Here is a 24,286-nt window from a genome sequence, read left to right on the forward strand (position 1 = left end):
GGTGAACATCTTTAATCTGTCAGACATCTGCAGCCGTCCCTGACTTCCTAGGTGACATCAGAAGTCTCACTGAAAAGGCAGGCCAAATCCTGTGCCCGGCTCCAGGACGGACTTTGCTAAGAGCAAGCTTTGGTGCCTTCACTGCTCGGGGATGGGACAAGACTCATTTCATCTTTATCTGTGCTTTCTCAAGATGGTGGTCCTCAAAAGTTAGAGTGCAGAAGCCACTCCCAGGCTTGTACCGAATGTCAATTCTTTTTTTTTTTTTTAAATATATATTTTATTGATTTTTTACAGAGAGTAAGGGAGAGAGATAGAGAGTTAGAAACATCGATGAGAGAGAAACATCGATCAGCTGCCTCCTGCACATCTCTCACTGGGGATGTGCCCGCAACCCAGGTACATGCCCTTGACCGGAATCGAACCTGGGACCTTTCAGTCCACAGGCCGACGCTCTATCCACTGAGCCAAACCGGTTTCGGCCAAACGTCGATTCTTAGCCCCACCTGAGGCAATTTGGATTTAGCTGGCTTGAGGTGGAACCCAAGAACCTGCAGTTTGGGATGCATCTCCCCACTCCCTGCATGCTGAGATGGCCACGCAGGAGGACCACTCGTGGAGATGCAGTGGGAAAACTGGCCAGGGAGAGGTGGTCTCCCCCCCAAGTCCTGGGCCTCACCTACCCATCCTCCCAGCTGACCACCCAGAGTGCTGCACACTCCTGCCTGCCCCGTGCTCTGTATCAGGGTAGGGCCTGGCCTGAGGTTGGACAGTTTTCACAAAGAGGCCTCAGACATCTGCTTCTCACCAAACTCTGAGGCAGATCACAGGGATAGCGGTAATCGGGACCTTAACACACATTGGAGGTGTCTTTTCTAGAATGAGAAAAAGAACAACAACAAAAATCCAAACGACAGAGGTAGGGGGAGAGAACTGTTAAATGTGTGGAAAACCCAAGATCATTAGAGCCATTGAGGGCTTCCTTTCAGGCAAAGACTTTGAGGTTTGCCCAGCATCTTGCTGGATAAATCTAGCTCTGGTTCCGGGTCACAAATTTCCCGACACTTTCCCAATTGCATAATCAAATTCCCCACCTCTTGCCCCTAACCCTCACGGAGCTATTCTGACATCATCTTTACTTCTTTTCTCACGGTAACCAACACATGACATAAGGTTGAACAAAGACATTTATTTATAAAACCAGTTCCCAGGGGAGGAGAGATTGTATCCATAGAACATAAGCCGGTGATCATTCAGAGTGCCACATGCAAGCATTCCCGAACCAAAGAGAGCACTGCGGCAGGCACCCAGGAGCTGCCCATCCTGCCAATAGAAAAGCAAGCGTCTTTTCCGCTCCAGAGCACGGATGTACCAAGATGTCCTGCGAGAAGGCAATGTGGTCTGACATCCACGATGAAGTGATCAGGGAATAACTGCAGATGCTTTTTTTTTCTTTTTTTTTCCCTATTCTGTGTCGCCTGCTCACTTCCCAGATACCCGGCTAAGAGCTTAAGAGGTCCTCTACCCTCCAGCGGAAGGGGCAGTGTCATATCCCGGGCCTCCTCACATGCCCATCCTTATGCTCTGAATGATCTGGAAGATAGCTGAAAGAGGAAAACAAAACAGCTCAGACACCAGGCAACACACAGCTGGAAACCCAACCCACAGAGCCTGCTTCTGCGACCCTGGGCCCTTGACACGTTAGCGCACAGCTGATTAGATATTTCCTCACAAGGAGTTAAGTTAACAAAAGGTCAGTGAACTTCTCTAAAAAACAGCCTTGTTGCGTCTGTTGATGGATGCCTGGGGATTTATAGATAACCTGCTAATGCCTTCACCAGGAGTGAAGGGCAGAAGTCCCCCAGGGGCTGAGAGATCTGGTCCCCTTTCTTAGAACATCTGCTCTGCTGGGGGCGGGGCTCCCTTTTCTGCAGGCGCTGTATGCATTTAACAGGCTCGTGAGGCCGCCTTTTCCAAATGGCTGTGCCCTGGAAAGCAAGCAGCCCTGAGCTGGGCAGAAAGGCCGGTGCTTAGAGCAGAGGCAGGAAGCCGAGTCCCTGGCTGCCACAGCCCTTGATGCAAGCAAATCTTTTGCCATCCGGGACTTTCTGAACTGTGGCTCTCTCATCGAGAGCACCCCTGACCTTCTCAGGGCTCAGTCTTCACTACATGGGCCTCCTCGTGAGACACGGAGGGGTGCGGAGCCTGTAGACCCCACAGAGGTTCCCGGGACCTGCGCTTGTTTTGGTCAGAGCTGGTTACATAGCTGGGTGCAGCCATTGGGTTGAAAGGTGTCCCAGGAAAAGAAGGCCCAGCTGCTTGTTACACCCCGCTCAGTGGGCGACACTGGCTAATCCGATGAAGGCAATGATAGCAGCATCTACCTCACAGTGATGGGTTTTATTTTTGAGGGGACACTGAGTATCATCTCATTTAATGTGTAAAACAGTAAACACTGAGCTCTCCGGGGTCTTGCCCCTTCTCTCCTTCCTAGTCGTCCTGGAATACAGCCAGGAAGGCAGCTTCCTAAGTGACAGCAGTGACGCAGAACCCTCAGGAACAAGGCACTGGCATTTCATCACCCGATGTTAGCGAGCACATGCCATCTGCCAGGCACTGTGCTTTGGGGTCCACAGGTGAACAATGCGGACGGCCCGCCCTGGCAAGCTTTGCTGAACAGCTAGGTTTGAAGGGCAGAGCACTAATGTGTTTTATTCTAAAAAAACCCCAACTAACTCTGCACACATCATCACTACTTTCCTAAACCAGATATGTGCTATAAAGCAAACATGATTTAATGTTAACTTTTCATTAATGCTCAGTGTGGCCACAATGTGAAACAGTCATCACGCAGACTGCTGTAATCCTGTTATGGAGAGTGCACTAAAGAGCTCTGGAAGGTTGTATTCTGGGTTCTCATTTCTGCTTCTTAACGTTTTTTTGTCTCAGTTATTACTATCTGTGGAGTTACTGTACTGATCCGCAGTGGGCTTTCCTCTGGTGTGTTGCTGTGGACTAAGCTGAAAACAAAGGCTGTTAGAATCATGTGTAGAATTAGAGCAAACCCGTCTGTGTGACCATGGCAGGAGCTCCTCTCTAGATACAGTAAGTGAGCTCATTCACAACTTGTGATATTTAATTCTGGTTGCACAAGCAGTGTTCTTTTTCTTTCTTTTTTTTTTTTCTGGGGGTGGAGGGGCTTGACAGAAGAAATTGCTAGATGCATGAGAAAGTACCTTACCAAACTATATAAGTTGGCAGAAATAGTTAATGTATTTGTCTTCCCCTCTCAAGGCTGACGAAGAATAAAAATTAAATAAGCATTTGGTATTCCAGCTCAAGAGTAGTGCTGGGAGGCAGCTGTATAGTCAACATTGGGGAAAAAATATTTACATCTACCATGCCTCAGGCTTGATAGTGAGGATGGGAAAATGTCCCTAACCTTGACAAAGTTACTGTAGAGTGAAATGTCAGGGCCAGGTAGAACTGGGTGTGAATTCCAGTTCTTCACTGAATAACCGAGTGACCAGACAGATAATTTAACCTCTTCAAGCCCATTTCCTCTTCTGTAAAATGAGGACCATGGTACTTGCAGGATTGTTACAGAATTAAACAATTTGACATACACAGAGGCTCCTCATACATCCAGGATTTGATGTGTGGGAGGCATTGCTATTATAGCCACTATTACTATTATTGCAAAAATGACACTTCTTCTCCATGTATGAGCATGAAGACCAGAGCTACAGAACTACCTGCCACTCTCCAGAGGTGTGAACTTTGGGAAATTACTAAACAGTTCTGAGCCCTGATTTCTGTATTTGTAAAGTCAATAGATAGTATGTGCCTCACAGGATTGCAAGGAATCTACAGAATGACATAAGTAAAAGATCTGTTCATAATAGATGCTCAAAAATGTTCTTTCTCCCTTAATTTTATCTTTAGACAAGAAATCATTTCAGCAGGACTTATATAAACAAATAGGAGGCAGTCTGTTCCTTTAGTCCATCAGACCTCCTTAGCTTAATTCATGACTTCAGAAGTGCTAGGTAGTGATAAAACCTCTCAATTCTTTTTAAGAAACTGCTGCAAATTTATCTAAAGAATCAGAAAAACTTGCTTGCCCTAGAGTAGTTGCAACACATATTAAAACAACCTACCTAGTTCTGAGTCTGTTTTAAAAACTAAAGATTATTCCTAATCTAATTTGAGCCCATGTAAAAACCGATGGTCCTTAACATGTTTATATGTGACCCTTTAAAACTGAACCCTCTTGGAGAAATTACTTTGAAGAGTCTATTTTAAGTTCATCATTTGCTTCCACATCTAAGGTAATGAAGAGATGGTTGTGTTCATTATTCCTTTTTCAGCTGTATCAATGTGTTTAAGAAGCCTTCAACCTCCTACACTAATTACATTAATTGTAATTCTGTGCGCCTGCCAATAATGACCTGCAGACTAACCCCGGCCTTCCACATGCTGACTTTGCGGGCGGTGAACAGGAAGGGAGCCAACAGTGCTTTCAAAGTGGGAAAGGAAGTGGGCAGTCTAGACCCTGACAAGTTAATAACTTAATGGGTGAACAAAGCTGAGAAAACAGCAGAGTGGGCTGCAGGAAAGGGGCTGTGGCAGGCAAGACAGCGGGGAGCAGAGATGCCAAGAAAGGGAGGGACAGCAGGCATCCCAGGTCAGAGGATGGTCACAGAGGTTCAGAGACATTCAGGCTAGAGCAGAATCTACAGAATCTGAGCCTCTACACTCTCCCACCTGTGTTTAGGATCCTGGTCGCATCTTTCTTTTATTCCACCATCCCCTTTCAATGAAATCCTAAGGTTTTAACATGCAAGCACCACTCACACTGAAAAAATCAAACAAACTAGAACAATCCTCCTGACTCCACATCTCTTCCCTGGTCACCATTGCTGAGCACTCCCTCCTTGAAACTCTTTCTTCCCTTGGCCTCTTTGACACTGTCTTCTCCTGGTTTCTAGTTTCCCCCTTCTCTTTGGCTCTATATGCTAAATGTATTTTATGGGTTCATCCTAACTCCACCTGACCAGTAAACAAGAATGCTGAGGTTCCGCAATGAGCATTCTGGCTTTCTCCTCTTCATTACATTCTTTCTCCCTGAATGATCTCAGCCTGGCCCACAATTTCAGTTGCCACTTAGCTTTGGATGACTCATTCACCTGTGTGCATTGCCAGCCCTGATGTTTCCTCTAACTCTAGACTAGAGCCACACCTTTTACCATCTAATTGATATCTATTCTTAGGTACTCAAAGGCACATCAAACCTAATAGGACCTTCTCATGATCTCTTCCCACTGTCAATTTTGGCATCATTTATCCTCCATCTCGCAAATAAAACAAAATGCCAGAGTCATCCTTAACATCTCCAATTGATAACCAAGACCTGTGGACTTTACCTACCAAATTATGCATCCTTCCCTCCATCCCTCCAGAAACCTCCTTTGTCCAAGTGACCACCATTTTTCTCCAGGTGCCTATGGTGACCTCCAAAACTGGTCTCTTCCTGCAGCTCTTCAATCCTTTCTCCATTCTCTAGACTTATTCTTTACATGAAAACTAACAGGATTATGTCATCCCTGTGTTTAAAAGCACAGCATAAGCTTCCTATTGCCCAATCCTTGATGAGGCCTCCATGACCTGTGCATCCTGGCTCCTGTAAACCTATCTGGGCTCATCTTTTATCACTCTTCTCCTCTCTTGAATAATCCCTTATGCTTTCAAAAGCTCTCTGCTCTTACTACAGGGCTTTTACACATGCTATTCTTTCTATGTGAAATACTTTCCCCACCCCACCCTATTGCCTAGTGTTCCTTCATAATTCAAAAGTTGTATCTTCATGCCCTAACCGGCTTGGCTCAGGGGATAGAGCGTCGGCCTGCGGACTGAAAGGTCCCAGGTTCGATTCCGGCCAAGGGCATGTACCTTGGTTGCGGGCACATCCCCAGTAGGAGGTGTGCAAGAGGCAGCTAATCGATGTTTCTCTCTCATCGATGTTTCTAACTCTCTATCCCTTTCTCTTCCTCTCTGTAAAAAAATCAATAAAATATATTTAAAAAAAAAAAGTTGTATCTTCAGAGAAGCCTCATTTGATCATCTGGAGCACGAATTTTTCAAACTTGAGTGTGTATCCTGATCTCCTGAGGACATATGAAAACACAGATGCTGGGCCCCACCCCCAGAGTTTTTAATCCAGTAGATCTGGGGGTGGGAAATGAGAATGTGTTTTTCTAATTAGTTTCTAGGTGAGGCTAAGGCTGTCGGCCTAAGGACACACTTGGCCAGAGTAGACTAGCCTTTTGTATTACATGCTTTCACAGCCCTACACGCCTCTCCTTCACACACTTTCATGGCTGAAATTTTACATGTTTTAGCATAATTACTTGGTTGACTCCTCTTGCCTCCCCACCAGGCAGTAGCTATACGAGAACAGGGATCTTGGATGATTTTGCTCATGATTTTACCCCGGAGCCTAGCTCAGCACTGGGCACACAGTAGCCCCTCAGTAAATATTTACTAAAGAAATGAAAGGTGAATGATTACAAAAGGTATGGAGAAAGATACACCTTAAAAACCTTAAATAGTCATTTTGCAAACCAAGCATCAGCATCAAATAGATACTTTTACATTCAAATTCCTAAGAATCAGTCCTTGGATAGGAAGTTAAGTCATGACAGACCAATAACCTTTTAAGCCCCGGGACTGTATCATCTTATGCTGGGGACTGACCTACCCCAGCTAATTGGGAGTGCCAGAAGGACACAGGGCTGAAAGAAGTAGATCTTCTAGGAAATTGTCAGAAAGCTAGACAACAGGAGGCTTCAGAAAGCCAGTTTTATTGAAAATAAATACTTGACAAGAGAGATCAAGGACGTTTCTGACAAGAGACGTTAAGGCAGGCCAGAGGAACATCTGTTAGGAGTATAAGATAACTCTAGAAATCACACAACTTGATTATTTTTTCATTAAAAAAATTGCTGTAAGAGAAGTATGAATCTTGAGAGAGACAAGTAGTAATGTTAGGAGACAAGACATTGCAAAGGTGGTCTATTAAGTTCTCTAAAAGAATCAGGAAAAATAAAGTCAAAAGCAAAGCACCATTTTCTGATAGCATTTCCTGGTGACTTCCCCAGAGATGGCGATGAGAGAAAAGAGAGAGAGATGCCAGGGACAGGTAAAGGCAGGAAGATATTGTTAAAAGGAGGGATATTATTAGCAAAGAAGGTGATGCCCTGTCTCCACACTGAAATAGCAGACAGAAACTCTCTTCTGAGAAGGAGACCACACACAAACCCAAATGCTCCACGGGCACAGGGCAGAGGGTGGCACACAACAACGGAGGCCATAAGTCACCTTGTGAGAGCCAATGGCTGATGAGATCTTTCCAGATTGTCCATCTCAGATCTTGAGGCAGGAGTTCCAGAGTAGATGCATGTCTTCCATCTTTCCTCTGTGGTGAAATAGAAGGGCTTCTCTGGGCTGCTCTGTTTCTCAAACATCGCACTTGCCAGTCTCTGGAGAGACTCCCTCTGGGTGTCACCAGTTCAGGAATGTTCTGGTAGTCTCCAGGAAAGGCCAGTGTTTATGTGGTTGACCTGCAAACATGGTGAATTCAAATATGTCCCTGAGCACATATCCAGGAAAAGGTAAGGTGATGAGTGCCTGGTGGCCCAGTCCAAAAGCAGCTATGACTTGATATAGGCGTTATCAATCTGGGAGCAGACCCAGGATGGCTGCACAGCTGGAATCTCTGGACAGTGCACCTTTTCTGGCAGGGAAAGTAGAAGATGTCTCAACAGGGGTTATTTTCAAGACACAATCATATGCTAAAGGCCTAAAGTTGGTGGAAACCTTCTGCTCCACAGTGCTTTTGGGGACATGGAAGAGAGAAGGAATGCAGGGTAACAGAAAGCAGTTGGGTTTGAAGTTTAGGTTTGGGTACTAGCTCTATCACTTTTTAACATGGGATGCTGGCTGATTTCCTCTGTGAGCCTCAGTGTTGTGAGTACCACAGCTTCTTTGTAGGGATTGTGTGACTAGAAGGGAGAATGTATGTGTAGAGCCTGGCATTATAATAAGGACTCAAGCAAAGGCAGCCAAAATAGTTATGTGAACAGATCCTGCTCGCCCCCATAGTCTAGATACAAAGAGTTCTTTCTGGAAATAGAGAAGAGGCTCTAGCTGCTCCTGCAGAGGTGATACCACTGACCTCTGGTCAACAAGCCTTTCCCTCTACCTGGCCAGGCGGGAGCTGGGGCCCATGCAGCTTCCTCAGCATCACGGGGCTGTGCTCCGCCAATACAGGTGTTCTCATCATCACAAAGCAAAGTCACCAGAAAGGTCAAAATGGTATCTTTCTTTCCTTGTAAGCACTCAGAATCTTGATCAGAACTTTGCCCAGGAGGCCAAGAGCTGGGGAGACAGGGTGACTAAGGACCATCAACATAATGACAATAACAACAAACATTTATAAAACTATTGCCTTGACTGGACAAACATTAACCCTCAGGATTCGTTTTCATGAGGATCTTAGGAGTCAGGAACCAGTCCTAAGCCTTTTAAGAATGGGAGAACTGAGGCTTAGAGTGGGCATCAGTAACCTGGACAATGCCACACAGCTAGTAGGCAGCAAACCCAGGTTTCAAACCCAGGGAAGTTGGCCCTGGAGCTGGCACACACATGATTTAGTCCTTTCCCTCCTCCACATCCTTAATAAAAACCTCCAGTCCTAGGAATGGTGGGTGCCAGTCCTTCCAGGAATGGAGAGGTCCTTAGTGCATCTATAAAGAGAGCCAGGTGGATGACCTGAAACATGGGGCTGAGAGAATCGGAGTGCAGGCCCATCTAAGAACATCTCAGGGAATCGCTTCTTCCTATCTCTTCTGAATAGGTTGTCCTGAAAAATCAGACCTACCTGTGACACTATCTACCCCCCACCCCGCCCCATCCCTGTGGGTAGAGTCCCTGGAGGATACAGGAGAGGAGTACTGACAGTCTGTGAACTGACAGACAAAAGGAATGTCCCTGCCCAGAAACAGTGCAGCTACTTACAACTGATGGTGTCAAATACACCTAGTGGGCTCTTGGCTGAAAGATACTAACTCTGTATAGCAGAGGCCAGCTCTGGGCCAGACACAATTTCCTATTTGATGGGCAAAGAGGGTCCAGCTGGATATTCCTTTCTGGGAATGAAAAAAAATCAGAATATACAGCAACACAGGAGGTACCCCCATACACACACGCATAAACATGCAACACACAAACATGCAACATTCATACACAAACACACAACACACACACACAAACATGTACACAAACATGCGCACGTACACATACACACAGATCTCATTTCAACCAGAACAGCTGCTCTTTCATTTGTTTCCCTTTAAGATTTGAACAAAGAGTGCTGCTGCTTTAAAAAAGGAAAAGGCTACAAACCACAAGTCTAGATGATTTGTTCGTAAACCACACTTAATGTTTTCTAAATATGCAAGTAATATATGCTCACTGACAAAATGGGGAAATATAGAAACTTACGAATAAAATAACAGTCACTAGTTAATCCTGCTGCCCTAGAGGGTTCCCTTTGATGTGGGATAAAGGCTCCTCGGCCTCCAGAATACCCCGCCTTCAGTAACCATTGACATTCTCATGATCACTAACCAGGAAATGAACATCAAAACTGGCTAGAAAGAGAGAAGTATAATTGAAATTAGGAATACATGAGGGAGAAGCAGTCCGAGAAAGGGAAGCGGGGCTTGGCTGGTATGTAAGAGTTCCCATCAGCATCGAAGGATGATGGGAATGAAATGGTGACCCCCATTAGTCCCAGCTGAGACCTCAATGAGGGGTAAGAACAGAGAAGGATGCAACCATGTTGCCAAGAGTGCTAAGACTGTGGCTTCCTGTCACCACACAGTATCAGAGCTTGGGAAAGGTAAATCATACTACAGGATCACAAGAAACATGTCTATGATGACAAAATGACAAACCTGTTTGAACAACTAACATGTTAAGGAAAAGACCTAATTTCGCCGAGTCCGGGAGGCATTCTCGTTAAAGAGAAGAATTGAAAGTGCTGAAGACGGTTGTCCTGTGAACACTGTGGCACTTACGTTATAAAAAGGTTAGACCAGGGACAGCAAAGATGAGCACGGGACCCTGCTGTTAATACCATGCTCATGACAGACAGTAGTAATCAACTGCAGCACACTTTCCCACAGAGCTTTGATGTGGCCTCAGAATCTTTCTCAATAAGCTTTTAAAAGAGCTGAGGATAAAAGGGGAGAAAAACCCAGGGGCTAGGGCACTGAGCACAAACAGTGGGGACTGGCTTCACTAATGGCCTGGGGAGGTGCGTCAAGCCTGCAAGTGTCCTGTGAAGATAGCGGTGGGCAGATCTGTGTGACAGTGTCCTTGCTGTCTCAGACAGACATTCCAGGTCACGCTTGTCTCTGAGTCTCAAGATAAAGCAAGAACTCTTCAGAAGCTATTAAACAGTTCTCCAAAAGGGCAGGTTTTGAAACCAGAGACTGAGAGAGCTGGAATGAGCTGCTTATCTGGAGAGAGGCCCCCTTGCCTGCAGAAATGGAAGATAATGTTTTTATAAAAAGGGGTGTGTTTTAATGTGGATCTGGGTCCTAGGAGACCAAAACAAGATAAATGCAACCAGTTAAAAAGGTTCCAGCAACACAAAGTCCCAGGACAAGGCTTGAACAAGAAAATTTCCTGGCCTATTTGGAATAATCACTTGAGGGGGCCCATAACAGGTATTTGAGAAGCAGGTCTGAGATTGCTGACAGAATATATAATACCAATAACAATAAAGCTGGTTATCAAACAGAGCAAAACAAAGCAGGAAATGGCCCTGAAGGGACCTATTTGGATAATATTGTGTCTCAAAAGAACACAGGGTTCCCAAAGCTTTTCTATCTCACAAAGAAAACTTTTCTAGCAAAACAGTGATGTATGCGGGTTGTGTTAAGGAAGTGAAACTTACATTTCACTTTTGAGAGTCAACTTAAAGTACAAGCCCCTATTCATTGATTTGCGTCGGCACGTCCGTGCCTCCTTTTCCTTGCGTGGGGAGTGACAGATTTGGAGGCTTTATCAAGGGAAAACAGTCTCATGTACCCAGAGTGTTACCACTGAAATGGCTCACACCCATCCTTGGAGTTAAGAGGCAGGGCCTACTGCTTTCTGAAAGATCCAGAAAAATATGATGGCTGAGCCTGCCAATGACAGGCTTAGTATGGGAGGAAGGGCGGTGAATGGAAGCCTGAGCACCCCATGGCACAGCAGTCCCAGCCCTGGTGCCACTGGTTTCCATGGGGGGGAGGGGAGGTAAAGGGGGTAGTGACTGAGGCTGCAGGTGTCAAGCTTGTTGGGCCAGCACTTACATCCCTGGAACCTTCAGTGCCATGACCATCTGTGGAGGGGCTCCTATATCCCTATTTGATTGAAAAGGAAATCAATACGGTGAGAGTAAATAACTTGTCCTAGGTTATTCAGCTGATAAATAGCAAATCTAGGCTCTGAACCCATATCTGGCAGATTCCAAAACTGTCCTCCCCTCTGAGGCACCAGTTGGTCAGATTTCAAAGAAGCGTCTTGCCTCAGAGACCTTTTGCAATGGTTGAAAGTGGAAATTTACTTAATTCTGGAGAGGGATGGATTTAGATAAACCTCCTTCAGCTGCCTCTTAACAGGGAGATTACAACTGTGGACTTGGACTCCGATCTTGGTGGCCTGGGCACAGCTCCGGTGCTCTTATCTAAGTTCTTGGTGAGGTGGTGGGTGTTCCCTGGGTGCAGGTTTGGGCCAGGGGCCCCTGGGTGCCGTGCTCCTGTACCCTCACTGCTCTCCAGGTTTCTCTTCCTTCCCTTTCATTATTTTGCTCTTATCACCACCATAGGCATGAAAGGAACGAAGGGAGGATGAGGAAGGTCATAAGAAAGAGAAGCCAGGGGTGAAAGTTTGCTGTGACACATCACTCCCCGTAATAAAGGGACCCTGTAACCTCCTGGAGGTTTGTTAACTTGTTTTTCCACATAAAGTGGAGTAAAGGTGACCAATAAGTGAGCATGTACTTAAATACCAACATTTTACCAGCCCAATTCCTTCCCGGAATATAGCTAGGAAAACAGATAAGATGTGCACTCCTATTCCTTGCCTGACCTGATTGTTTATTTAGCCTACTGACCCTACTTCTAAAAACGGCACTTTGCTCAACCAAACATCAGTTAAGAAATGTGGGTTAATGAGGAAGGTAATGAAAGCAAGAGTCTGTTAAGAGAATCAGATCAATGATCAGCATCTTCATTAATATTAGAAGACCTCATAGTTTTCCTGTCTGTATAAAAACATACAAAATGGGATTAACCAATGACATGAGCCCAGAGAGGGCAAATGACCTCATAGGTGTCACCGGGACTCAGTGAGATGGAGCTGTAGCCTGGCATACGGGCATGCCCTGTTCAGAGGAAAGAGACCCGAGGGACACGAAGGAGTGTGTGTCCGTAGAGGTGCAGACATCCTACAGAAACTGCAGTGCGTTTTGTGTGAGTGTCACAGACAAGAGCAGAATGAGGGTGTGCACAGCACAGATGGATGGTCAGACATGAGGTGCAGGGGGTCTCTCCTACTTTGGATCACTGAACTGGGATAGAGGTGAGAGAGAGTAGTAATGAGGGGCTCAATCATCCTAGCACCAAGAAGGCTTATTACATAAAGCAGCGGAACTGATAAACTTGAGGAAATCACATTCTTTTGAATGTAGACAAAAGATAGGTGGGAGCCTATGGCCTGCAACCCTAAAAAGGGAGAGACTCAAGAGGGACAGTGGCTCTGCCAAACGAACTGAATCGTGACTAATCCCCGAGGGGACACAGCTATAGGTGCCACTGTGTTTTTCATGACATGCATGGTTTAGAAAAGGACATGGACAAAGATAGAAGGAAGGGCACGGTACCAAGGACAAACTGAGGAGAGTGACACCTTTGTGTGAGAACAGTGCCCAACATGAGCTGAGGCTTGTAGAAAACAACAACAAAACAAAGCAAAAAGGGTGGTAGTATTAGATTATTCTCAGTTATGACTGAAAAAGCGACGAGGCCCATTACTTAGGGATTCTTGTAGCATGTAAACAGGATAGAGAAAGTACGACCACCCAACTCCCGTTTTATTTATTGCTCCTCCTAAGAGCAAAGTGGTCTTAACGAGGAAGTTGAGAGAAGCATCGCTAGAAGAGCACTGGACGCAAGGCGGGGGGATCTGGCATGCCAATGAGGGCTGTATTTTCATTATGTCCAAGTCTCCAGGCCCTGCAGTCTCCCATCCAGGCCCCTGGACCATCCTGCAGCTGGGATAACAGAGCCTTTGTGCTTGATGCCTAAAACACTCCTGAAGACTGGTTCCAAAAGATTGTTGGATACAGTACCTGCTATGTGAACCAATAAGCCTGGCAAAATTTTAATTAAAATGTAATTTTTTAAAATGTAATTTAAAGAAAGTTTTTTTAAGCCCTTTGACAAGGATGACTATTGAGAACTAGCACAGGTTTGAGAAAAACAAGCCAGACCAAATAACTATTGTCTCCCTTCCACCCGCCTCCCCACAGATCCTCACAGCTGGGCTTTGCCATTCTTGAGCCACTATCTCCAGCCTCAGTGCCTTTGTCACGCAGTGTTCCTTCATGTGGAATAACCTACCTTTGTCTGGCTGTTTGTCCTTCAAAACTCAGCTTAAACTGCACCTCCTCTGGGAAACCTTTCCTTCTGCCCAGCATGGTTTAGAAGTTCCTGCTATAATTGATTGTGTTCTCCCAAATTCACACGTTGAAATCCTCAATATGATGGTGGTAGAAGGTAAGGCCTTTGGGAGGTGATTAGGTCATGAGAGTGGATGGGACTAGTGCTTTTAAAATCAGAGGCCCCAGAGCTTCCCTGTCTCCCTCTGCTGCATAAGGATATGGTATGAAGATACAAGGAGAAACCTATGACCAGAAAGAGGGCTCTCCCCTGACCATGCTGGCCCTGAAATCTGATGTCCAGCTTCCAGAATTGTGAGCAGTACATTTCTGCAGTTTGTAAGCCTCCCAGGCTGTGGTATTTTGTTACAGCAGGCTGAAAGGACTAAGGCAATCCCTTATGCGTGCTCACCAAGCACTCTGCTATCATAGTGCTCTTCCTGGGGTTACAATGGGCAGCTTTCTTATCTGCCCTCTCCAGTGCCTGTAGGTTCTGAAGGAGATTGTAGTTTCAAATCCCAGAACAGTGGCAGGCACATGGGGACCCTCAACACATGATGATTGCTTGCATGAGTTCTGCTGAGAGGTTCAAAGTCAACCCAAAGGGAGTTGTCTCTAATTGTGTTCCATGGACTTCTCCAGGTCTAGATTTTTATCAGTGACTTGGAGAAATAATATACTTTCAGAGACTGTAAGGCTCAGAGAAAAAGATAATTAGATAAAAGGCTCAAGGTTCAAGATTTAACAATCTCCAGGCTGGCTATAAAACCTGAAAAGATAGACAGCTTTTTTATATGGATTGATTTTGTATTTGTCTGTGGCATGCTAAAGCACAGGTCGTGTTGTTGGTTGTTGGGTGAAAATCAGAGACAGTCAATCTGAAATAATGCATCACAGGTGAATATGTGGGCTTGATGACAATGCTGCATCGATGCCCCAGAGTCACTGCAATTTCGTATAGTGCTCTGAGCTGTGCATTGCTAATGACAATACACTGAATAGATCATGTAGAGTCACTGACCACATTGTACATTAGACTGTAATATCGGTAAGCCATTTATCATGCATGTGCTTCTGTGTTTCCAGACTTATAGTTACTCTGTAGAAGGACAACTGAAACAACACTAAACTTTTAATAGAAACATTCACGAAGCTTTATGTTAGGTCTCAAGAAAGTCAATTGGATATTTACAGTATGCGGAATATATGGCTTTATTCATCCATCCATCCAACTGTATTGAACACGCACAATATACCAAATACTGTAGTAGAATCTACAAATTTAGTGGAAAAGGAACACTGCCTTCCCTGATCTTATATTCTGGCAGAGGGAAATGGGTAATAAGTAAGCAAACAAAATACTTCCAAATGCTGATGAGGGCTCTGAATAAAATAAAACAATGTATGATAGGAGAGGAGACAACTTTGGGTGGGATTAGGTAGCTGCCTCTGAAGCTTGCAGGAAGTTTATGTACAGAAGATCTGGGTGGGGCCTGGCTGGCCATTAGCTCGAAGTGAGTCTGGAACATGCAGTGACTATTCCAATATAAACTGCAAACTGGGTCAGATTAATGGAAGCAGAACATTGAGATAAGGGCAATGACAATCCTACTCCCTCTGGAGCATTCACGCCACTTCTGGACCAACTTCTACAGTTGCAAATGCTACTCATGGTGTCTAGCTAGAAATCACATCTTATGAGGACTGACTGAGAAAATTGGGAAAGTTTAGCTAGTAGAAGGAACCACTAGACAGTCATCTTTGAAATATCCAAAGATTCAAGATGTTCAGAAGGGAATGAGTCCTGTTGGTGTGACTCCAAGAGTCTACCTTGAATTATTGAGAAGATAGCACGTATAGTTTAAAAGAGGGGAAACATATCTAAAAGAATTAGACCTATACAGAAATAGGACAGGCTTTTTGAAGAAGTTAGTACTCAACCCTCAGAAGTATTCCAGCAGAGGATTGGTAAACTCTGTTAAAGATGAGGAATTGCCATATTGGGCAAAAGATCCCTTTCTAGGACACAGCTTTGGGACTGGGGTACAGTTTTGTTTCTTTGAGTGGAAGATCTTTTCATCTTGGGAAGCCAAATCAGCTTTAAAATATTTGAGCCTCAAGCAACAATCATGCCAAGTCCTTTGTATTCTTCCTTTCTCCTAAGAGCTTTTGTTTCCTTGGAAGAGTGGTTTCTTGAAGATCAGAGGCACTGATCTATCTTTAGTCATGGGTGTCTCTTGCCATTGGGACAGAATGATGTCCTAGGCCTGGGTCTGTGCTGGAAGATGTGGACTCCTGGCCTTCCCTGTCCTCAGCAACAGTGAGGTGATGGGGATGGGATGCTCTAATGGCATGCCTACTGATGGAAGTAACCTGCACTCGCCAGTACTTCAGAAACCCAAGCCCTGGGGACCAGGAATTATGTCAAGACTCCCAATAGCAGAATTTACTAGAAACGACTGTATAATCCTTCTGCTCAAATCTCCTCTTTGTATGTGTGTGTTTGCATGTCAGTGCAAGGAAAGCTCTCTGAACTTGTCAACTTCCAGTATGAAGTGGCTGTACCTTGAAGCTCAGGTCAAAGGCTCAGTTCTGTGTAGAGCACTGTAGAGTTCCTTTCCTCAGAAGGCCTCTCCCTCTCTCTGGAATGTGGATTGATCATGGTCAGACAGGTGCCCCACTTTCTGTTTGAAATGCTCTTATACTGTGTCTTCACAGAAAGGTTTGATTGAACTCTAAACTCCATATAGCTGATTTAATTGCTCACCATAATAATTTTATGATTACAAATTGATAGCATATCAATTCTATCTCTACTCATATTTGGTCTGCTGGAACAGAAATTAAATCAAAACCCATTAAGATTAATACCTCAGGCAGAGATTAACTTGAATCTTAGACTAATATATTTTTTGTCTATTTACCTTCTGAGTAAAACATGTGTTTTTGAAGGACAGAGGAAGACCTGGGATATAAGGGCAGTGACGAACCCATACCTGAGCCACAGACAACAAAAACAAACAGTGCCAACAGCCACGGTCCCACAGGATATTTCTCTTCTTGTGGCCTCTAAAGAGAAGGGGAGAAAGTAAGATTAGGTTCATTAATTCGGGAAACATTTATTGACTGCTACTAGTCACTGTGCTAGGAGCTGGGGCTACCACTGTGAATAAGACAGACTCAGTCTCAATGACCAGTGGGCAGATACAGTTGAATACGGTCAATTGTAAAAGATCAAGATAGATTTAAAAACATTCATCGATAACCTTGCTTACATCCCTGTAACTCAATGAACTTGGTGGTCTTAAATATTCTGGGGACAGGGTATAAATACATAAAACTAATACAGTGATTTGGGAGCCAAAGATGATATTACCAATAACTGCTTCCATTTGTTGAAAGCACTCTCTATGACAGAAACCTCCTATATCCACTATTTCCAGCACTCACAACCCCATACAACTCCATTCTGTAGTTGAGGACGGAAGCTCAAATTTGTGAACTTGGGCAAGAGCTGGAATTCAAATTTAGGTCTGCCTCATTACAGAACCTGGGTGTTTTCCACTGATAGCTTCGTTTTTAACTCCCACATCCGTGAATTCTAAGTTGGGTCACAGAGCACAGCCATGTCCTCAAAACCTTCCACATGCCAAAAAATTTGGGAAGGCAGTGCAGTGGAAATCTTTGGAATCCCAGAAGCACCACAACAACTGTGAATGGATGTGAGGGAAGCAGCGTTTGGTAATAAAGTTCCTAAATCTTTGTGAAGCTTACACTTTGGAAATTTCTGCGTTCTCCGGGAAGCAGAGGGGGACTCTTGTACCCACACCAATCTAGCCCTGTGTACCTCCTGCTCTTCTCAAACCAAAAGCACAGACAGAACAAGAATGTCCCTCTGCAACCCATCTAGGTGTATTGGCAGGTAGGGCTTGGTCCGTACAAATAAAATAAAATATTCTGAGAGGCATCTGAAACACTGGTGAATTTCTCAAATAAAAAGGGAGAAGGTCGAATGAAAAAAGTAGTGTCTTTGGTTCCCAGCTCACCTGCTAACATTCTTAGAGGGCCTTCTCTCTTGTATCTCAATTGGGTTCACTTGTCATGTATACAGCCACATTCTTTTGCTTGGCAATTTACCACAGTTTGTATCTCTGTTTATTCTTGTGATAATGTATTTAATGTCTGGCTCTTCACTAGACTGTAGGCCTCACAAAGGCAGGGACTTTCTCTTTCATATATCAATGTATAGCAGTGCATAATACAGAACTTAAACACAGATGTTCAATAAATGTTAATTGAAGAATGAATAAGCACCCAAGCTTCATTAAACATGATTTCTTAGGTCAGATAGGATAAAGATAGGGCCTAGGAAGGATGTTGTCTTTTTATTATACTTCCTAATTGGCCTGAGGGTTATCCCTGCATTTCTCTTACTAGAAGAGTATGGATTAAAGTGTCAGTGGCCGGTAGATTCTGAAGGACTGAAACCATTCACTTCTCTGTCATTGACAAGCTTGCATCTACCACTCTTTTTTATTTTATTATATATATATTTTAATATATATATTGTTTTCAGAGAGGAAGGGAGAGGGAGAGAGAGATAGAAACATCAATGATGAGAGGGAATCATTGATCGGCTGCCTCCTGCATGCCCCCCTACTGGGGATCGAGCCCGCAACCCGGGCATGTGCCTTGGCTGGAATCGAACCCAGGACCCTTCAGTCCACAGGCCAACCCTCTATCCACTGAGCCAAATCAGCTAGGGCGCATCTACCACTTTGTGTGAGGGCAAATCACACGGCAAGGAAAGAAGTGGTTGTCCTTGATTAGACAAGGACAAAGCCAGTCTTAAATAATTGCATAAGATAACTTTAACCAGCATTTTTATCAGGTCATTCTTTGGCACTTAAGACCAGGTCAAGGTCAGATCAAGAAAATAGTAGAGATATTAAATAAAGTTACCCGAACAGAGTGTGGCTTTACCCCTCCCCACCCTCTTTTACCAACTTCCTAACAATTTGTCATAGTTGCCCAGAAACCAATTCTGTTGCTATCATCCTACTAATGTTATATAAAAATTCGTTTTGCTCCATCTCCAGCAAAGCCAACAAGTGAATTCAGAAGCCTGTAAATGAATTATTGGTCGAGTCAGATACCAAGTGAAGTCCTTTATTTTCCCTTTGCTGAAAAACATAAATTATTAACATGCAGAGCTTGGAGCAAAACCGTTTTGATGATATTTGCCAGTGAATCAATATTACTTGGGGACTTTCAGAGCTCAGGAATACCTGGGTGATCATAATACCAATATATTCTTTTTGAGAGCTTCAAGTTACTTTTTTTGTGTGTAGAAGTGGTGCCCAGCACAATCCCACTGGGAAAATTTACCTAACCCTGAATCCACTGCTGGGAAAAGCAAGAAAATCAGTGGAATCCTGCAAATGACATGGTTCATTTCAAACAGAAGTTTGCCACTTCCCAAGGCTCCAAAATGTCAGTGGGTGGCTTTCCCTGTGATAAGATAACAGCAGGGTAACTCAGAACTCTGGAATTTAAATTCTATCTTCATTCTGAAAAAGTTACTACTGTATAATCATGAAATGATTATCCCATTTCTCTGTTTCTTGGCTTTATCTGCTATCTGGGAGAATAATTTTGATTCACTCCATAGCTATTAACTAATAACTAAATACTGAGGCATCTGCATATAATCAAAGGGCTTTATTTCTGAGTGATTAGTCAGAATTTTCAGTTAGAATCTGTTCATCTGTCCCCATTTATTGAATTTCATCTGAACAAGTTCTCCCTTGCAAGTTAATCTTTCAAAGTATAATGTTTGGCTGTAATTAGGAAAATGAAATTTAGGATTTAAAGTATTGCTTTTTGTTGTTAATCCGCACCTGAGGATATTTTTCCATTGATTTTTTTAGAGAGAGTGGAACGGAGGGGGAAAGACAGAGAGAGAAATATCGATCCGTCCCCTCCCACATGCACCCTGACCAGGGATCAAGCCTGCAACTGAGGTACATGCCCTTGACCTGGGACCCTTCAGTCTGCAGATCTACACTCTATACGCTGAGCCAAACCAGCTAGGGCTAAAGTGTTGCTTTTTAAAAGAGAATTTCATTTTTCTTTTTGGATGCTGATCCATTTATAATAAATTTAACCAAAAGCCATTCCAACCAAAGGAAAATAAACATACATTGTGGCTTGGTTTGGAAACCTTTCATTACAAATTTAGTGGAGCCATTTAAACACCCTCAGAAGTGCCCTGCGCTTTTGAAGGGCCTACTCCAAGGTATATGTGAACTATTAAACTGCACTCATACCATAGATTAAACATGATTTGGATGCAACTCTGAAAGTTGAGTTGAACTGCAGGTGACTATATTTTCTAGATAGTTAAACATCTCTTTCTCCAATTTTTTCCATTTTCTTTTCTTTTTGTTTCAGCTCCCAAATGTTTCCTAGTGGTCTTGAAAAGCTAGAAGTGGCAGACACTGTGTTTTACCAAGTCTAACAGATGAAACAGCTCCACACATTAGTTTCTGTTTTGTTGTTATTTTTATAGTCAGGTAAGTTGTCAACTTAGTTCAGTTAACCACTGAATCCTGGTTCATTAAAAAGAAACGCACAACTAGAGATTTTCAGTACATCAGCTAGTCTGTATGACATCCTAGAAAGAATTAATATCCTAGGGATATAAAATTCTGAATGCTTTAACATCAATTAAAAGTTGTTTGTCAATGTTAATTTGAACAGCAAGTTGTTTTTTTATGAGTAAAAATAAATAGGGGAAACATAGATCTTTGTGAAAAATGGTTCCAATTCAATGGCACATTGGCATTTTGCTGGTCAATCATAAATAAATGATCTAATTCCCAAGTGAAAGAATTTCAAGCACGACTTCAGCCTGGAGCTGTGCATAAAGCCCCGTGTACAGCTCAGTTTAATCCTAAAGTTTCTCTGCCACAGTACTGCTTGGTTTGTAAGATTTCTGGGGTAATGACTGTAGATCCAGCTTTTTGCTCAGTTAATCAAAGCAGCATTATTTCTTTGGCTAAAAGGAATTGTCTCATCAAGTCTGCAGGCTTTTCCAGCCAAACCCCAAGCTTCAGTTGGACTTTCACTTAAGTGCCTGGAATAATAGATTCCAGGTGCCTTTGCTCATAGACTTGGAGACTCACACTGCCCAGCAACTCATTCGAGGCATGCCTCTGAATGTCCAAAATCATAGGCCTGGCATTTTCTGTGGGAGATAATTTGCATCGCTAAAAGAAACCCCACTGCATAAGGCACAGATTTTACTTAAAAGTCGTTATAAAGCTTTAATATACAGTTTTGGGGGCACAGAATGCCTGGTAATTAACTAGTCTCTAAAGTGCTGGATCAGAATAAACCTGAATTCACAGGGTGAACCAGAGGAAAGTTGCATTTAAACTTTAGCCCAGTGTGAGAGGCCTCCCTGGAGAAAGGCAAAATAGAGGAGGATGGAGGGTAATATGGTTTGAATCTCATTCCACTCTTCCAATTTAATAGGGAGACCGTTACAAAGGGGCTGGAAAGAAAACCTTACCATGGTGTGTGTCTGTTGGGTATGGAGGGCAGGGTGAAGCCCGGAGGGGGAGATGATACATGGCCTCATTTACTCATTCATTCACTCGTTCATTCATCGCCTATTTAACATTCTAGCACCTAGTAGGTTCAGGACCCTGTGTAAGCAGTTGCCCTAACAGTTCTGTAACTGGTGCTTTCCGTCTCTCCCAGAGACACGGGGCCCATTCTCTCCTGGGGCGGCTCCTCCTTGTCCCCGTGGCAGCCCCAGCAGCCCCTCCCAGAGGGGCCACGGCCGGCAGGGCCCTCTCCGCGCACGAGAGCACCGGTGAGGCCAGCGCGCCCTCAGCGAGCTCCCCGCGCCCGGCCGGCGGCGGGGCCCGCAGGAGGGGCGGGCGGCGCGGAGGAGCCGGAGGCCCGCCCTGCGCCCGCCGCCCGCGCCCGGCCCCGCCCCGCTCCCCGCCCTGCCCTGCCCGCTCGCCCGCTCGGCGCCGCCTCCGCCTTACCAGGGTTTTGGCTACGTTCCCCCTCTGCGTGATGTTTTTGCTGTGCTTCTCGTTAGCCATCCGGATCCGCTGTTTGGCCACCATGGCTTGGGCTCTCGGAAGGACTCTGGACTCCCACCTGCAAGGACCCCCCGCGTGAGCCGCAGGCGGGGCCGAGCGCGCCCCTGGGGCCCGGGCGCTGCAGGTGGCAAGGCGCGCCCCCCGGCCTCGCGCAGCCCGCTCCCCACCCCCCGCCGCGCCGGCTCGGGGTGAGGCCAGAGCCCGGACGGAAGTAATCTTTCATCTCAGGAAACCCGCTCCTCCTTCCTCGCCATCCTTCCGGTCCCCACAGCTACCTGCCGAGCGCGGCCCCAGGCTGCGCCGCCGCGCGACCTCCCGCACCAGAGCCGGGGCGCAGCGCACGGAGCCACGGGGCCCTGGGTCTCTGCGGTGTCGGGGTCCCGCAGCCCAATGAGGCGGCGCCGAGGGTTCCGCGGCCGCGGGCTTTGTGCGCGCATAAGGGATGGGGTCTCAGGCGTCTAGGCTCCTGGGTCAGGGACCCACCAACGCCTGGTGGCTTGGTTTCACCTGCACCGCTGTCCCTCTGACCAAGGGCTGGACCAAAGGCTGGACTTGGTGGGAGGGTGGGTGTCCTCAAAAGACAAGTAGAAGCGGGGCAGGGCTGAGCCCGTGCTGCTGTGGGGCCGTCCAAAGGAACCGCCCCTTCAGGGGTCTGGGGAAGGCCCCTGCGCTGGGGCAGCCCACTGCAGCATCTCTCAAAAACGATGCAAAAAGGGCCAGATCTCCCCAGGGATGGGGATAAGGGGGAGTGAGAATGGAGCTGGGACAGGTTTTCTTGCCTTGGTAGCTATGGGGGAAAACAGGCCAGCAATGCATCTGCAGCCCAGGTCAGATTGGGTGGTCACTGCCCAAATGTGGGTAGCTTTGACCAGCTTTGGCTCTCCACCTGCCCCAAGTAAGCAGGACCAACTCCAGCCACCCTTGTTCCAAGGGGACTGAACTGGGAATTCCCTACAGCAGAGTGATGTATCTCAAGGGTCCATGTGACTCACAGGCATTCCTATCAGGCCCTTACAGATTGCCTTGTGTGTGTGTGTGTGTGTGTGTGTGTGTGTGTGTGTGTGTGTTGTGGGGGGGGGGCAGGCGAAAAGGGAGGGGTTCAGTCCTTTACTTTTCCACCTGCTGAATGGATTGGAGTTAGCTCTTAGAAGCTTAGAAGAGTTGAGAAGAGGTAAAATTTCAACCTGGAAGACGTGGGGCAGTGGGAAGTGCTAGGGAAGAGGAGCTGAGGCACTAGACCAGATTTGGCTAATGCACCCCAGTCCGTCCCTTGCAGGCACCGGTGGCTGGGTTTACAAAGTTTTGTGTGGGGAAAATTCCTCCATGTCAGTGGGAAGTTAGGGAAAACGCCTTTTCTCTTTGGGGCCCTTTACTAAGCTCATCCCCATTCCTCTCCCCACTTCTAGTCATTAAAGCTTTACTACAGACTGTTCCGGGCTGCCTTTGGTAACTTAGAGAACATAGAATCCCCCTAGGGCAGTGGTCGGCAAACTCATTAGTCAACTGAGCCAAATATCAACAGTACAAGGATTGAAATTTCTTTTGAGAGCCAAATTTTCTAAACTTAAACTATATAGGTAGGTACATTGTTATTAACTTAATTAGGGTACTCCTAAGGCTTAGGAAGAGCCACACTCAAGGGGCCAAAGAACCGCATGTGGCTCGCGAGCCGCAGTTTGCCGAACACCGCCCTAGGGTCGTTAGTAAAGTCTGGTCATTCTTTTTTTCTACTCTAGAATTAGTTAAATTTCCAAACTAGTTTCTATCACCTTCTTAAACATTACCACCAACATTACCATCGTTATTACAGGACTACAAACCAAGTAGGCCCAACTCTAGTCCCATGCTTTTAATAACGATTGACTTTTTTTTGGGGGGGGTGTTAGGGGGGATTGAGGGGGCACCCCTACCTCAGTGACACTGAGCCCGGCTGTGGTGTGAGGCCCAGCAAACACCTGGGCAGGAGGCAGAAGGTAGGTCCTCACCTGAGTGGAATACAGACCTGGCTCAGAGGTGGTCCTGAGGTGAAGGAAAAGATACCGAGGTGGTTTTCCCTGTGGGCCTGCAAGCAGAAAAGATTTCTAAAATGAGAAAAGCCTGCCTTCCCACAGGCTCAGGTGAGCTGCCTTATGTGGGGAAAATAATTTATTTTGACCCTGCTTGTTAATGACCAATTTTACTCCTTTCCCTGCTATGTTTCACTTTTATATTTTAAGCTAGTTGAATTATAAATAGACTGTATTCTCACAGTAAATATTCAAACAGAAAAAGGATATAAAGTGAAAAGTAAAGGTCTCCCTTTTCTTACCCTCCTCCCAACCCCCATTTCCAACGGTTTTCAGGCTACCCTTCCGGTATGTTTCACCGGACAAGCCTTCCTGTATATTCCCTT

At 45.4% G+C, this 24,286-nt stretch overlaps 1 protein-coding gene across 4 annotated transcripts; it reads right to left on the reverse strand.

Annotated features, from left to right (window-relative positions):
• Positions 1–1,169: 1,169 nt before the first annotated feature.
• SERP2 (stress associated endoplasmic reticulum protein family member 2) lies at positions 1,170–22,068 on the reverse strand. 4 transcript variants are annotated; one of them, XM_059684691.1, is made up of 4 exons: positions 21,835–22,068; positions 16,771–16,843; positions 7,381–7,622; positions 1,170–1,604 (listed from the first exon to the last, which is right to left on the reverse strand). In XM_059684691.1, exons 1-3 carry the CDS (start codon positions 21,916–21,918, stop codon positions 7,564–7,566), a joined length of 216 nt encoding a protein of 71 aa, XP_059540674.1. In that variant the 5' UTR covers positions 21,919–22,068; the 3' UTR covers positions 1,170–1,604; positions 7,381–7,563. The 4 variants fall into 4 exon arrangements, with proteins under 4 accessions (XP_059540674.1, XP_059540673.1, XP_059540675.1 ...); XM_059684690.1 differs by having other exon boundaries at positions 7,381–7,795; XM_059684692.1 differs by lacking the exon at positions 7,381–7,622.
• Positions 22,069–24,286: the final 2,218 nt, after the last annotated feature.

This window comes from Myotis daubentonii, chromosome 2 (genome assembly GCF_963259705.1).
Source record: "Myotis daubentonii chromosome 2, mMyoDau2.1, whole genome shotgun sequence".
NCBI lineage: Eukaryota > Metazoa > Chordata > Mammalia > Chiroptera > Vespertilionidae > Myotis > Myotis daubentonii.

Coding starts and splice junctions, on each gene's coding strand:
- SERP2 (XM_059684689.1), bottom strand. CDS start 21,918: ATGGTGGCCAAACAGCGGATCCGGATGGCTAACGAGAAGCACAGCAAA. Junction 16,844..21,834: donor GGAACGTAGCCAAAACCCTG/GTAAGGCGGAGG, acceptor CCTTCTCTTTAG/AGGCCACAAGAAGAGAAATA. Junction 1,605..16,698: donor ACACATGTTTTACTCAGAAG/GTAAATAGACAA, acceptor TTCCTCTTTCAG/CTATCTTCCAGATCATTCAG.